The sequence below is a fragment of the Chenopodium quinoa genome, unplaced genomic scaffold, assembly GCF_001683475.1.
Source record: "Chenopodium quinoa cultivar QQ74 unplaced genomic scaffold, ASM168347v1, whole genome shotgun sequence".
Taxonomy (NCBI): Eukaryota; Viridiplantae; Streptophyta; class Magnoliopsida; order Caryophyllales; family Amaranthaceae; genus Chenopodium; species Chenopodium quinoa.
In genome coordinates, this window is record NW_018745024.1 from 11,728,921 (window position 1) to 11,744,953 (window position 16,033).

At 33.5% G+C, this 16,033-nt stretch overlaps 2 protein-coding genes across 4 annotated transcripts; both read right to left on the minus strand.

The window, feature by feature from the left end:
• Positions 1 to 243: 243 nt before the first annotated feature.
• Positions 244 to 5,433, minus strand: LOC110708725 (probable protein phosphatase 2C 5). Of its 3 annotated transcripts, none has more exons than XM_021886932.1 (9): positions 5,167 to 5,433; positions 4,336 to 4,588; positions 4,069 to 4,240; positions 3,754 to 3,971; positions 3,542 to 3,649; positions 3,331 to 3,456; positions 3,019 to 3,248; positions 1,416 to 1,646; positions 244 to 861 (listed from the first exon to the last, which is right to left on the minus strand). In XM_021886932.1, the coding sequence occupies exons 2-8, from the start codon at positions 4,543 to 4,545 to the stop codon at positions 1,427 to 1,429; spliced, it is 1,284 nt and encodes a 427-aa protein (XP_021742624.1). In that variant the 5' UTR covers positions 4,546 to 4,588; positions 5,167 to 5,433; the 3' UTR covers positions 244 to 861; positions 1,416 to 1,426. The 3 variants fall into 3 exon arrangements, with proteins under 3 accessions (XP_021742624.1, XP_021742625.1, XP_021742623.1); XM_021886933.1 differs by lacking the exon at positions 244 to 861 and adding an exon at positions 951 to 1,333; XM_021886931.1 differs by lacking the exon at positions 244 to 861 and having other exon boundaries at positions 951 to 1,646; positions 5,167 to 5,432.
• Positions 5,434 to 8,274: 2,841 nt separating this feature from the next.
• LOC110708728 (kinesin-like protein KIN-14I) lies at positions 8,275 to 15,583 on the minus strand. The gene is made up of 19 exons (XM_021886935.1): positions 14,479 to 15,583; positions 13,973 to 14,139; positions 13,722 to 13,865; positions 13,221 to 13,478; positions 13,061 to 13,132; positions 12,791 to 12,859; positions 12,469 to 12,546; positions 12,235 to 12,384; positions 12,074 to 12,155; positions 11,871 to 11,966; positions 11,604 to 11,780; positions 11,409 to 11,515; positions 11,144 to 11,322; positions 10,856 to 11,017; positions 10,524 to 10,777; positions 10,108 to 10,271; positions 9,828 to 10,016; positions 9,173 to 9,660; positions 8,275 to 9,046 (listed from the first exon to the last, which is right to left on the minus strand). Exons 1-19 carry the CDS (start codon positions 14,603 to 14,605, stop codon positions 8,932 to 8,934), a joined length of 3,078 nt encoding a protein of 1,025 aa, XP_021742627.1. The 5' UTR covers positions 14,606 to 15,583; the 3' UTR covers positions 8,275 to 8,931.
• Between the last annotated feature and the right edge of the window lie 450 nt (positions 15,584 to 16,033).

Genomic DNA, 16,033 nt, shown 5'->3' on the forward strand with positions numbered 1-16,033 from the left:
AATCTTAAAGCATATTAAGAGCATATTTGTATCATTAGCTAGTACGAGACATATTCTTATGTCAAAAAAAAAAAAGGGAACGCTTGAAGTAATAAATGGATCTTGCTAATGAACAAGCATTTAAAATTCTACCTAAAGTGATATTAATTCGAGTTTGCATGACAAAATCACACGGCGATCAGTGTAGTTATCTTATCTAACGTCCTAAGGCGTTCGTTAGCTTCTGTCATCTAATAAATTTTCATATGATAGTTTTTCACCTTACAAATTAGTGTACAAATAAGGTCAAAGTTTAATTAAAGCTAAAGATCGAATTTAATAAGGTAAACTAAACAGAGTAGTTTGAACTTTATAGTAAGATGGACGGAGAAATGGATTATAATTATACTACTCTATATCACCTAGCATTTCTTCTTTCCTCAAGAGCAGACAGACGGTAGTGGAAAGAAGAGCTATTTTCATACTGGAGGGAAAAAAAAAATTAAAATAACACCACATTCATCCGCTCCACTTGATCTTTCCATCACCCCCTAAATTCATCACCTCAGTTCATTTATAAACTTATTCATCATGTACGAGTTGTATCATGAAAATTCATCCGCTCCACTTGGTCATGAATCAGATTGCTCGAGTTGTATCATTAAAATTTTGTATAGTTATATCAACACTGGAGTTGGATGGGTCATCAAAGCATGGAACGGAGCTCAAAGGTAGAAGCAGAGTGAACAGTCTCGGCGTTTCAAAGTAAATTACTGGCAATTCGGCATGGACTACAGAGAGCTACATCAGGCAGATTACAATCACAGAGAGCTACCTTTCATTTTGCCGCCTAAACTGGTTCCACTGGAAGCCGAAAAATACCTTCAAAAGTATTTGGAAGTTTGCCTCACTTTCATATTGTAATATCAATGCTCAACATGTAGCCACAGCGATAAAGAAAATCCAACTGATTAAACACTTTGTTACCTTTGTTCGCGGATCACTAAAACATTTTGCTCTCATAAGTCTATTAATGTTTAACCACGTCTCTTTCAAACATTAGACTTAGAGATCAAGAAAAAATAGACATTGTTGAATATCAATAGTCTAGCATCTAGCTAAAAAAGCCAAAGAAATTAATTACCATAGAGCAAATCACTATCATTCACTGGTTAATTACATGTAGAAGATGTTAGCAACTGATCTAAATGCATACTAGATCACACAGTAGTCTGAGTCTTTAGTCAGGAACTCCAAAAGCCAGGGATAATTGATAGCTAATAAGAGCTGCTTAAAAACTCTAGGGAAAATCAACTACTGAACTTTCTTCCACCCTCTTACTTCATACACACATCTACAACACGCACAGTAGAGAGATGAAAAGCATTCTCACACTTCAAAGACAAAAAGAATATATAGACAATTGATTATATTACCAGATAAATTGTTAGATTGAAATTGTAGGCTTGATTGGCCTCTTTCCTTCCATGGCATCTTTCTTCCTACGGCAGTTGGCACAAAGAAAGGGTCCCTCCCAGGGCTTTGATGAAGGAGAAAAGAATGTCCCAGAATTAAGAGATAGACCTTCATTTGCGGGATGATCTACTTGACAGATTGCACATCTAAAAATGCCAGAATCAGGGTTCATGGGAAAATCCTTCCCAAGCCTGTGGAATGACAAGGTAAACAGAATTAGTATATATTTTTATTAAGACAAATTTTCAAGAATAAGCTCATTTTTTAGGCAAGGAAAAGGCACTACTAGGACAGAGCCTCTTGTAGGTCAACCCGGCACAGGTTGTAACTTACAAGCTATGCCCTTTGAATTTTAATTTATTTTTGAAGAGAGGAGGGGGGGGGGACAAGGAAATGTCCACTTCAAAAGTGTCCCCATAAGCACCATTATTGCTCACGTAATAAAACTTAAAACATGTTGAACAAATCAAACCAACTAAACTTTGTGAATTATAAAACATTCAACCACGATAATTACTAAAATAGTGTGGCATAAACATTCATTTTATAAAAGTGATTTTATAACATGCTAAATGGGTTCAGATATACTTGTTCCCCCCCCCCCTCTTTTTTTATCCAGAGACAAGTACATTAAAGAGTGCAGGTAATCCTTACTTTGTCCCATCCCACGAAAAATAAAATAATATTACGTATAAAACCTAGGCAAACCACTAAGTTTTGTCTTTGCACACACACACAAAAAAAAAAAAAAAAAAAAAAAAAAAAAAAAAAAAAAGAATATATTAGATTATTACAACACCTATAAAATTTGACCAGAATGTAAAATCACTTCCTCCTAATTATTTATAGTGGTGGAAGGGCTTTCTTCTGTAGACATGCAATTTCAAACCAATATGATAAAGCAGTACACAATGGTGTGTGATGTCAATTGTCTTGGATAACTGTAGAAAATGATACAACTTTCAGTAACAAAGAGCTTATTCAAGTCAATTTCATGCCTTTTGCGTCGGAATAAGGTAACTCTAACAGGTATGTTCATCTTTTCACTTATCAGGAACTTCAGAGCCTATCATCACTTTAGTTGGCCAAAAGTTCAATCTTTATCTAACCAAAAGAAAAGCACTGAAGCTAGAACTACTTGATTATCATAACATTCAAGCATATTTGAAAACTAATGAATGCATCTTCAATCTTGTTTAACGGAAATATTGTAAAAACCACAGAATTGCACTAATCCTATGCGGCCTATTAAAGGCATTACACAACAAACGTTGTGGCACTGCAATTTCTCCTAAAACTCATGTGCCACAATTACGATGTTGTCCTCGTAAGTTAGGACTACAAATCATAATGCAGCACCCAACTGTTTTGTTTGATGGAAGAGAGTTCATAAAAACCATAGCAGAAAATTAGCATAAGATAGGCAAATTCAATGGAGTGGAAATTCTACGCACCCCTCTAACCTCTAGGAGTTGTCATAATATGTGGTAGCTCCAGCAAAATATTCAAATCAGCTAGTGAAAATATTCAGAAAGCAGAAAAAGAAGTGAAAGAAGGATAAACCTTTCTGCAAGCATAGCAGACCCCTCTTCAAACAGCTCCTCCACAGCTCCCACGGCAGAAAGCTTAGATGATTTGCTTGCTAAATTATGAGATTTCTTTCCAAATAGCAGTCCACTCAGTCCATGATGCTTCTTTTGTGGTGCTGGGGGCAAGACGAGGTGCACAGAGGGAATAATGTCAACAACTACGCAGGTTGTATCATCCTTCAGACCTCTTGACCTTAAAGCTTCCTGTACAGTGCCTAGTGTAAGTTTACTTAAAAATATGTCATCAAAATACGTTAATAGAACCAAAAACAAGGGAGTAAGTAACCTTAACAACCAGCTTTGCGGCAAGGTCAGCTGGAAGGCCTCGACAAGCTTTTGCAGCAGCATCAGACGATAAAGCATCCCAGATACCATCAGAAGCAATAATAAGCCTTCCTCCAGCATCAGAGAGCTGAAAGCACATAATGTTAATATCTCTCTGACAAAGATTTCAAACAAAGATATCAGTGAGGACTCAACACACACTAAAGACTTACTTTCACTTGTTTAACATGTGGTACAGGGACAATAAACTCTCCTACATCCGTATCACCAATTGATCTAGAAAGGCACAATCCTCCAGGCCAACAGCGGAGTGGACCAACCTGAAAAATTCCAGAGAATATCATTGTCAGGGGTATTAAAAGCATATTCTAGCTGACAATCTCCAGTACATGGTCACCAAAAATATAACATCCAGAAGTTAGACCTCATTGCCCCCAAAGACATTAAGCCTTCCAACTTCACCCCCACTAGCTGTCACACGTGCCCTCTCTTCTTCATTTTCTTCCAAGCGATGATCCACAGTCAAGTCAGAAACAACACCGCCTTGTGTGTCTAGTATGCATCTAGAATCCCCAACAGATGCAACAGTCACAGTCCACCCATCTACCACGACAAAAGTAACTGTCGTCCCTGAACTTTCACCTAATAATTGAACAAGAATGAGATTGCCAGCACAAACATACCAACAGCAGTCTTATATCAACTAAAAAATTACTCAAAAAGTCATTACAAAACTAACCTTTCTGCTGGAACTCAATATCAGTTTTGACAAACCCAGCAACCAGGGCACGAGGAAGTGCCTGAAGCCACTCTTCCCTACTAGCACCTTCAGGAACAGCACTCAGAACATTGTTCAACAGGTGCTCCTTAGCAAATATAGCAGCTGATATGCCATTGTGACCATCAAATATCTACCCAGAAATCCAAAGTTCAGTAACTTTCAATCCATATCAACAGCAGAAAATACATTAACTAGTAACAATCCTAGTAATGAGCAGCAAATTACCGCAAAAACCAAAAAAGACGTAGAAGGATTCCCAGGAATTCTCTGGCAGTCAGTCTTTACAAGAAAATAATCCTCCCCTTTCTTGGCTAAGGCCGCTTGTCCATACCTAATTATTGGTTTCTCAACCTTCTCAGACCTAAGTTCGCGACCGATCAGTGTCCCAAGCGGAACAAGAGGAGAACTTGCTGTAGATACTTCAGTCTGGCTCATTATAGTCTAAGTTTCAACATCTGTCAACTCCCCTTTTACAACCCTGATGATTATACAAAATAATGTACATTTCAATTATATCATATATATTACTTCGTACTCCATACTATTTTAGTTAATGTTCCTATTTTCGATACAATCAACACAAATTTAGTCTAATAAACAGCACAAATTGAATGAATTTCCACTGTTAAACTAAATGTTCCATAAAAGGTTATGACAGATACAGAAAAACTAGGCAAGGATTTCATCAGACCAATTTTTCAGTTTAATTTCCTGATATAGAAATTTCGCAACAAAATATTGCAGCATTATACTATAAACTACAATTTGCATTACACAGTTAACCTAAAAAATCAAAATGGTGAAAAAATCATAAACCCTAACACTTCTGAAATGGAAATTAATTAAACAGGCAAACAAAATTAAAGTTATCTTTACCCCTAAAATTAAGCAAACATCGAAAAAAACAAAATTAATTCCTCCAATTACAACCAAAACACAAAAAATTAATCTCACATTCAACAGCAAAACAACATTACACAGCAATTAATCAGCGGAAAAAACATATCACCAAATTCAAAAAAAAAAAAAAAAAAAAAAAAAAAAAAAAAAACTTACAGATCGAAGAGAGAGAAATAGAAGTAAGTAGCATTTAAAGGAACTAAGAATTGAGATATTGAAGAGAGAGAAAGAGGAAGTGCGAAGATAGAGAGAGAAAGTAGAAATGAGCAAAAAAAAAAGTGTAGAGAGAGAAAGTGAGGAGAGAGAAAATGAGGGAGGTTGGGGTTGGGTTGGAGAAGACGCGGGTGTTGGGAGGATATTGAGGAGGTGGTGAGGTGGGGTTGGGTTAATGGATGATTATTTGGGCAAAAGTCAATTGATTTATGATATTTTTGTGGAGAAAATGAGTTGTAAGCAGCTAATTATTTTATTTAATGGGGTTTAATCCAACTTTGGATCATCCATTGTTGTTCTCCAATATATATGCCCCCACCGCCAAAATCAATATACGGATTTAGGATACTTTATTTTTACTTTTTTTAAGAAAAATATTTTACTTATTTCATATTTTCTCTTATTACTAGTGCTTACTAAGTTAGGGTGTATTTATATTCACTAAAATTAGCTGAATAGAGCTGATATGAATATTTTATAAGAGAAGTTGAATTGAACTGAACTAAACTGATTGGAGCTGCATTGAACGGAAATTAAGATGAAGTGAACAGACTTATAGAAATAGAAAGTATGGAAAATTTCAAACAAAATCAGGCTGTAAATGATGACAAAAATGTAAAAGAAATAATATAAAAGTAAATTGAACTTGAAAGGGAAAAAAAAAACAAATGAAAAGTGTTAGATTAGAAAAATAAAATAAAATGATCATACGTCATAATTAATAAAACTGTATATTAACACACAAACATTGGCTGGCTAAGAATTAGGTGAAGGATCAATGAAATAAACAAAAGGGTGGGTTTTATTATCAATCCAAAAAAGGAAAAACCTGCCATCATAGTCGTTTATGGAATATGGAGTATCATATTTTCTTGAAGAATTTTTCTCTTTTGTCTTTAAGAAAAATGTTATACATAGGGCTTGTTCACATTTACTGAACTGAGCTGAACTGAACTAAACTAAACTGATTGGAGCTGAACTGAACTGAACTGAACTGAATTGAGCTGAAATGAATATTTTATGAGAGAGGGAAATTAAGAGCTGAACTGAACTGAACTGAACTAAAATTAAGTAAATATGAACAGGCCCATAGCCCTTAGGACTATATATAAGCATTAAATTTAGTTGGAAATTGCAAGGTTCGAGTTTTCATATTACCCGATAAAGGCGATGATGTATCTTAAAATAACAATTGTCTACCCCGTACTAGAATTTCGATTTACATATATATACTCCATGTCTTTGTATATAAGTTAGGTCAAGTTCTCTCCAATTGAGATGAAACTTTTTAACAATGTATGTGTATTTTACTTTTTAATTTACAATAAAAATTCATTCTTTTTATCATCATTTACTATTGATTATCAAACAGACCAATAATTCTTTATTTTTGGCAATTGTCATTCATATTTATGTCAATTGAAAAAAAAAATTATTTTTTGACAAGAAAAACTTTGTTAGGTAGGTTAATAGAAGTGGTTATATTCTTTTTAAAAAAAATGGTCATATACAAAAGCTTCTTCTTATCTTCAAAATCATTAGTGACATACTGTACATTGTATAATAAACTATTTTATTTTAATATTTTCTTACAGAAATTCACATATCTTCATACAATAATAATAAATTATGTCTTTCAAAAAAAAATTAATGAATTATGATTTTATTGAATTGAATATTACGGAGTAATAATAAATTCAATAAAAGTATGATTTCAACATAGGACAATAATCAGTATTCACTTGATAGAGTTATGATAAAGAAAATGTTGGAAAGCTTTGATTATATATTTATATTATGTGATCCCATCATTCCATGAGTATATATAGGACATGAGTAAGAAATATAATACAACTAGATACATCAGTGACTCAGTGTATTTGTCCAGATGCATTAGCTAAGAATAAGGGACATCAATCTAAAGAGTAAATCAAGGGATTACTAATTATAAATAATCACAAAATCTTATATGTGGCTAGCCACATAGTGTGGCCACTTTAAATAATCACATACAACACAATTAATTAAAGTAATAGGGGGTTACCTTAACGCGTATGTAGATTACTTAAATGAGAAATAGGGGTACTCTCTTAAAATAATTGGAATAATTCTTTCATTTTTTAAAACAAATGAACAGGGGTTACTCGAATAAACAAATAGAGTTGCTTATTTCTAAATTACTTGAATTCAATAGTATAATGAATTTTGTCAATACATAGGGCATTTTCTGATTGACTATACTGAGCTTAACTGAAATGAAATAAAATGAACTGAACTGATATTTTATGGAAGAAGGAAATTAAAAGGTGAACTGAAAATAATCTAAAGAGAACAGGTTCGTAGTGAAGATAATGAAAAAAGGCTAGTCACGTGATTGATGGAATGGGAAGCATACAAATTAGTCCAAGTAAATAAGTAATCATTTTATTTGTTTAACCACTCAATTCTTATTTAAGGGATATGAGTGTATGACATGTAAAGTAATGTAACCCAGCTAGCAAATTGGTGTGGACGTAATTGGATTATGTCCATTGTCCTCCATGTCAAACGACTTCCTAATTTATACGAAGTATGGTTTAATTCATTTTATAGAATCAATTTGTGTAAAAAAGAAAAATAGTGAGTCATCAATAATTTTTTACGTTGAATTTGAAACAATTTTATGGAAAACCTAAGCTACAATACGTCAACAAAGTCTTTGCCTGTAATTGTTCTAGCAAGTAGAAATAAATGACAAGGGTCTAATTTGTTTTAAAGTGTTAAGATTTACTAAAAAAGACATTTAATCAAACTAAGGCAACTAATGCGCGCGCCATAACTAGCTATATTAGAAAGTTCTTTTGGTTTGACTTTAAATCATGAATTTAGTTGCTGATATGTAACAACTATGTTTAGGGGTCTAATTGTCCAAAGCAACTTTTTTTTAAAAAAAAAAAAAAACACATTTATGATAGAAAATAAGTAAATAAATATTTTTGAGGATGTAATTGTCCAAATACTTTTCACTAATAAAAACTTGTACATATGTAAATACACTTTTGGAGGGATAAATTTTACATCACACTATTCATAAGAATAATTTTATATTTTTTTATAAGGTAGGGATACAAACTTTGTTTAAATCGACAACTTGACAAGAGATTCAAACTTGAATTTGAATTTTGTTTTAGCGAATTAAAGTTGGTAGGCTTCATTTGAGTCAAATTGGCATAAGAAAATTACATAAATTTGATCCAAGAAGTGGACAACACAATCAAAAAGTATATAATGTACAACAATTTCATTAACTTTCATTGCATCAAATCTTTGATCCAAGAAGACATATATATGTGATATATGTACTACAAGTATATAGTTTATATATATACCTTACTCGATTTTCGTCTTTGGTAGAACTAACAAAATCAAACCTTCGCTTAGGGTCATTTGAATCAAACACCCATATACACAATGTAACACAACAAAAGACAATCACCATCAATTTGGGCCATTTTTGGCAGGACTGCATATACTTGAACCCATCACCACCAAAATCATGCATCAGGTAACTGAAATAGTTGCCATTTTTGCACTGCAAAATCAAATAAAAAAAGAAGCCTTTTTCTCAACTCCTTCACCCTCCCTCTTCTAACTACTAAAAAAAATTATATGGAGGATGACAAGCCATCATCACATAATATATGCATAGCATAATTAGCTAGTTACTCATCACTTTGCATTCCCTGATTTTCTCTTCACATACACCGCCTGTCTTCCATTCTTGATTGCCGGTGTATTCACCCCATTCGATAATCTTCTCATGGGTGGCATAGGTATCAAACTCCTAATCATAGCAAAAAGACATTATATTAGATTTGTAAACGCGAAACTGTATGAACTTTTCTAAGGACTGCATCAATGAAAATTGTTACTAATGAAAGTATATAACAATGACAAACTGTCAAGATACCTCTTTTCCGGGCTCTTAGATGCCTTTATTGGGGTAGGTTTCTTGATTTTTGATCCTATAACATTAGGCAAGCTTGCTGTTCTTGGAAGAAGAACTTGAAAGTCTTGCTCAGAAGAGTCACTGGTTGCTATCTCAAGCTCATCAATGCTGTCAGGAGTAAGCAAGTCACATATACTAAGTTGTGAGTCGTTATCTTGGCAATCCTTTTTTTCGGTTACCAAGATATCGAAAGATTGCTTCAAAGTATTGCTATCATCAGGATGACAGTTCTCAGAAGGCTTCATGTTTTCATCCACTAAGTTTTCTACTACAGACCTACTTCTATCTACTTTACTTTGCTTCATCATCACCTTTTCCATCCAATCTCCTGCAGTCAGATTCTTCTGTTCTGCTTTGTTGACAATAAGGGGTGGCCAAATAGAGTTATTTGATAAGAGATCATTTGGATCCAAGCTTCTCCTTCGTGGCTTCGATGAGTTGTTTTTCACCTTTAAACCACAGATTTTAATTAATCAGCTGTGATTCCTTATCAAAGAATCATTTTATGATAAACAATGTTATTGATTTATGTTAAAATCTGTTATATAGGTTAACAAAGTTGCTGATAAAATGTTATTTTTGCAGCCTTGTTGGTGTGCAGAAAAAAGTAACCTACCTTGGTGTTACTGACATCCTGCACTAGACTCTTTCGACCACCTAAAAGGTCTCTTGATCGAGAGGATGGACGAGTAGGTGAAGAAGCAGTAGATCTTACATTTGTTGTTTCTGGAGTGCTTGTTACTGAACGAGTAAGATGCTCCATTTCTTCTTCCTTCCTGGCTAAAGCTGCTTTGAGATTGGAAACCTTACACAAAATAATAGAATGCTTCAACTGTTAATTCAGAGATTGCAAGTTAAATGGAAGAAAATCAAGAGGACAAGGGAACTGTAAAAACCTGCTCTTTTAAGTCTTTTGTATCTGCAGTTTCTTTGTTTGCTCGAGCAGCACCAAGCTCCACGGTTGATACACGCTCAGCAAACTTAAGTGTACTGATCGTCTCTGAAAGGGCGTCTGCCTCTGGACTTATGTGAACAAACATCAATGTTTTCGCTTGTCCTCCTGTTGAAATAAAAATACAGGACTTCAGATTTAACAGAAAAAAATGAAACAGGAGATTAAGCCTCTTTAAGTAGTGAACCCCACAAGGCTAGGTTCATTTCACCTCAAAACCATGATTTGAATTTATGGGAACTTAATAGCTAACCAAAACTTAATTTGTATGGAATCAAGTCTCATTTGAACTTATTGAAAATTAGCGGTACTTAGTTTTTTTTTTATACTTATAAGGTAAAAAGAACGAAACAAATTTACCTAGGGAGTCCTGGAGCAATTGCGTGAGTTTACTGTTTCTGTAAGGAACATGTGCATTTTTCGTAGAAAGTGAAGCAATTACATCTCCTAACGCAGCAAGGGACTTGTTGATATGCTGTGCTTCCTTCAATCGATCCCCTGTCACCTCTGATTTGTCAACCCTTTCACTTCCAGCGAGATCAACAAGATGCATACAACCTCGTAAAGCAGCTCCTGAAGCCAAGTCTTTCCCTTGGACATGAACTGTCATGCAACTGAAAACATACAATTTTAAGAGTTGTTTGAAATTGTAATGTTAATTTTAGAGTATGAATATGTAATAGCAAGTTTACCTGTGAGAGCGACTGCTTCGGTCATTCATAGCTGTTGAGCTCACTGCGCGATTCTTATGACCAAGATTCATCAAACTAAGTACATCAGCTGTTGTTGAGACTGGTAACCTACTTGCATCTGGTACATTTATCCCATTCTGAGAGCTGTTACGAATCTCTAACGTAATTAAAGCATTAAGGAATAACATAGATGTGTAATGGCAGTAGACATTTGGCAAATGAAAATCATAAAATCATCATAAATTGAAAAGAGAAAACAAGACGTAAAAGAAGACAAGGAAAGGATATTTCTTGTTTGATCCGTCAGTAGCTAGAAGATCTCTGACTTGCTCATTATATATCTCCATCATCTGAACAGAAACCTCGTAAGTGAAAGTGGCTTTTCTTTCTTCTGCTAGACAGAACAAATCATTCAAAGCTCGGTAGTTCACCCCATATGTTTCTTCTGTAAGATTGTCTGGTCCACTCTATATAATAGCAGAAGTTTAGCATTAGTAAGAATATAATGTACAGAAAACCATCAGTTGAATGGTTGAATCAATTTAGCATTTACCATTGTGTAAGTCTTTCCAGATCCGGTTTGCCCATATGCAAAGATGCAGACATTGTAACCATCAAGACAAGACCTAATAAGAGGTTGCATGTCCGTATACACCTCAGCTGCAGTAAGATGTAAGAATATGATGCTGAGATCAATTCCAAAATGTTTAGGATATAACCAAAAATATCAAATGGTAATGCAACTAACCTTGTGTTGATTCAGGTCCAAAAACCTTGTTAAAATTGAAGGATTTCTTTCCGTCTTTACAATATTTTGCTGGGTTCATAAGAGTAATGTTCCCTTCTTCAATGTGATCCACAGTGGTAAAACCATTAGCTTGGCCAGGAAGGAATGGACGCACTCGACAATACACCCTGATGTTCCCTATGGTTCAAAAGGAAAAAAGTTTCTCTTAATCAGAACTAATTAGAAATGGGGAGATCAGGCTAGACTTTTTTCTCGTGTCCATCATACCTTTTAGATCTTGCACTAGGTTGTACAGCTTGCGGTTTTCTTGAAGAACTCTCTGATATCCTGAGGCAGCATGAGTAAGACTCTGGAGGTGCTTACCTATCAAAACAATTTGTTAGGATACAAAGATAATGTTCATAGGGAGTCAATTAGTTCCTTAACAATTAACACGTTGATTCATCACACCAAAATATCAGTAATCATACCTAGATTGCTGAACTCTTCATGATATCTCATTTGCAATAACCTCATGCTTTCTTTTGTAGTGTGGACAATTTGTTTTAAATCCTAGAAAAGAAATGATTAAAACATGTATTTTTTTAAAAAAAAACAAAGGACTTCAATGAAACATATTACTTTCAATTACCTGGATATTACTCTCCTGCCTCTCAAAATGTTCATCATGCTTCCTGAACTTGCTTTTAGGCGCTGCATATGGGACACAACTCTGAATATCTTCACTTTCATTAACTTGCTCTGGCTCATTAATGTTGTTGGTGGCATTGTCATCATGATTCTTTAAAATATTCATATATGTATGAGAAAATTTTCAACAACTCAAGATCATAGTCATCAAATTGTATTCCAATTCATAGTTTACCTCTGTTTCTTTCTTAAGGGACTCGGCAGGAGATGTGTTTTGTCCAGAAACTGACATTGCTTCTGGAGCAGCTTTCTCCTGCGAAGTTGCAAAACTTAATTTTGATCTTAATTTTTCTAGTTTTATACAACTAGACATCTAAGTAAAATGAATTTTAACAAAATGAGACAGTTCTATCAAATGATGTGATCATACTATACTATACATATATATAGTAGGTCACCATTCAAAAGAATAAGATTTCAAGGGAAGGAGAGGCTTTGCAATAACACTACTCTTAGTCTAGTACATTGCAGCACGCTGACAACTATGAGCTACTTACAGATTCAGCTTGACTTGCTAAGCGACATTCAAACTCTTCCATGACTTTGCTGAGCATGGATTCAACAATCTGAAAATTAGTAGGAGATCAAATAATTACAAAAAACAGGAGTTTGATGCAATCACAGGACTAGCAAGAGTGTGAACTCAGTAAAAAACATAAGTCAAATGTTTGAAATATTGATCTCTATCAAACACTGATTTTGAGAATATTTAGGTTGTTCATCATTAGTCCCATCAAAATATTTCAATTAGCTCAAAGAAAACTTACATTTGGGATTTCTTCTTGCTTCTTATCAATTAGAAGTGCACGAATCATCATATTTAAGGAACGAGTGTTACTCTGTAGATAAAAATTAAATGTTTTTTTTTTATATTTGCTTCTTCCTTCAGAATAAATACCAAACAAATAATCATATATAAGCACTAACCGTGTCACTTAAATCTACACCAAGATCACTGCACTGTTCGGTGTCTAGAGACTTCTCACTTATTGATGAAGTCCTAGAAATTGAATTCATGAAGGGTTCTGAATTCTTTCTAACAACAGTTTTGCCAGTAGAGCTGGTAGAACTGGGTGTTTTGAAGTTTCCTGAATATTTCCAAGTTCCGTTACCTCCTGCAATCTTCCACTCGCTAAAAGATTTTAAAGCAAGAACACAACTCACAATCCTTCCTGTTTTACCACCCTAGCCATTATAGTTGTAAACCAAAAGTAGATATTAGTACTCTAGCAAGCAAAATTTACATCTTAAAAAAGGCACACATCATCTATAATCAAATTCTATATATGTCAGTCTCTATTCATAAGAGCTTAAGAGGGGGCAAATTCTATGTTTGACAATCTCTTGAGTCATTTCGACTTTATTGCATAAGACTTAATATTGAGAAGTGTGGTTTATTTCAATCCCAAGTATAATTGAGAGACTAACCTGTTCTAAATCAGATGCCTCAAAAGTAGGAAGTCCCAACTCTTCTACAGCAACTAGGAAGTTTCTCACATTTTCAAAGTATTGGTAGGCCATTAAAGCCGCGCCATCAGGGATGATCACGGTATCATTTGGAGCTTCTACCACCTAGAAACACCAGAAAACATGTAATGTGTGCATGTAACATAAACATAACATACAAATAATACAGAATTAATATCTAATATAACAAAGATTTATTGAATGCTAAATACCTTTGGAACAACACCAGGTTGAACCCTGTTGATTGCTGTACAAAGGACTATCCCACTCCTCAACCCAAGTCTGAAATCTTCTTCAGATGGCTCAGCAGGCAAATCTTTTGAACATACAACCCCCACTATCTTCCTTAGCCACCTCGCCGCCTCATATCGTCTCCATGCTACAAAATTAGCTCCCCTTATGAGTCTTAAACATCATCCTTAATCACAATATTACAAAGAAGGTCCAATTTAAAACCCAATATCAACACCCCACCCAAAAAAAAAATGATCAAAATTGGATATGCATTTGCATATTAATCCAAATTCATCTAAATAGTGATTGTCTCTCATTTAACAGGCATTATGTGAGAATCCCAGCAATAATTCAATAGTTTTAGTATCCTTCACAATAATCAATCATAAAATTCAACCTACATTATTATCAATCATAATATATGATGCTAATAAACCCAAACAATATGAATATATGTAATCAAGAATGAGGAATGAAATCATACAAGCTTCCTCTGCTTTTCTTGAAGCGAAATCGATGTCGCTCAATCGAGTTCCATGCTGTCTAAGAACATCTTCAACAACAGAAACCACCGAAAATGGCAACATTCCCTCTGATTCCATTGACACCATCAGGCGAAAAAAACAGGAAATATGATCGTTAAAGAGCAAAAACCAAAAAAAACTGAAATTTTGCAGGTTTTTCAGAATCCAAGAATTTTAATTGATTTCTGAACTTTATTGATGATCATTTCAAAAATTGAAACAAACCCAGATAAATTCTTCAAGAAATAAAGAAACCCTTTTAATAGAATCAATTAATATTTTGAAGATTTCAATGAGAGAGACAGCGGAAATGGAGGAGAAGATATAAGAAGGGGAAAAAATAAGGAGATGATGTTGATTATTTTAAAAAATTATTTCCCCCCTTAGTTTTTATTGTTTAAAAATTCAATATTTTTTTATTTTAATATTTTGCTAAAACATTAATATTCGCCATTGTTGAACGTTCTTACTACTACTTTTTTCTTCAATTTTTTGTTTATTTTTTTTCTCTCTCTCTGAAGTTGTTGGTAATATCCCACAAAAAGCTGCTTCCAAACCTCTCGCTTCGGTCACCTGAAGTTTTGTGTTCTTATTTGGATGCTTTTATAGGAATATTTTACAGAAAAAGGCTATTTTTAACTTTTTTGACAACATTATTTTTTTCATTTTCATTTTCATTTTTTAGCCTTGAAGTTGTCTTGGATTTTAGTCATTTTACTTAACCTTGTAAATAGTGACATAGATCTTTGGTGATATTTTGTGCAATTTTTGTATGATTCAAATGATGATTTTTTTTATAGGATCTTTAGTGATATGATGCTTAATATATCATGATTTAATAATGGGAGTTTCAATTAGATCAGCAATAATATTTGCGCGTAATTTTTTCTGATATGATAGCGGGAAATTCCGTTGGATTTTCAAAGATATTTTACTTTGTAAAAACTCTAAACCTTTTTTTTTTTTTTGTGATACGTAATGACATATCTCGAATTTTTACAAATTTTGTATTTTTTATTTATAAAGTGGGGATTTTGATTTGGTTATTTTAAACTTTTAGCAATTATTATAATTATTATTGTATCATATAACAAATATATAAAGTTAAACTTTTAGCCAGCTCACGAGACAACGACACTTGGCATTCTAACTTTTTGTCAAGTGTCGCGCCACATAAGCGACAATTAATTAATAATTTAACACGTAAAAATTATTTGAATATTTTTTTAAGAATAGGAAAAAGACAAATAGAATAAAAAAGATATAAAAGTTATTTTAGAGTTCTATTTTCAATAAAATTTGAATAAATTAGTAGGATAAAAAGGTTATTTTAGAGTTTTGTTTTCAATAAAACTTTTGATTTAGAATTTTATTTTCAATAAAATACCAAAAAAAATTTACAAATGATGGATCCAGAGAAGTACAAAAGGAAAAAAAAATAAAAATAAAAGAGACGTGTTATTATATATAGTTGTTCTCTTAAGTTTTAACATGCAACCAACCTTTCCCTAAAAT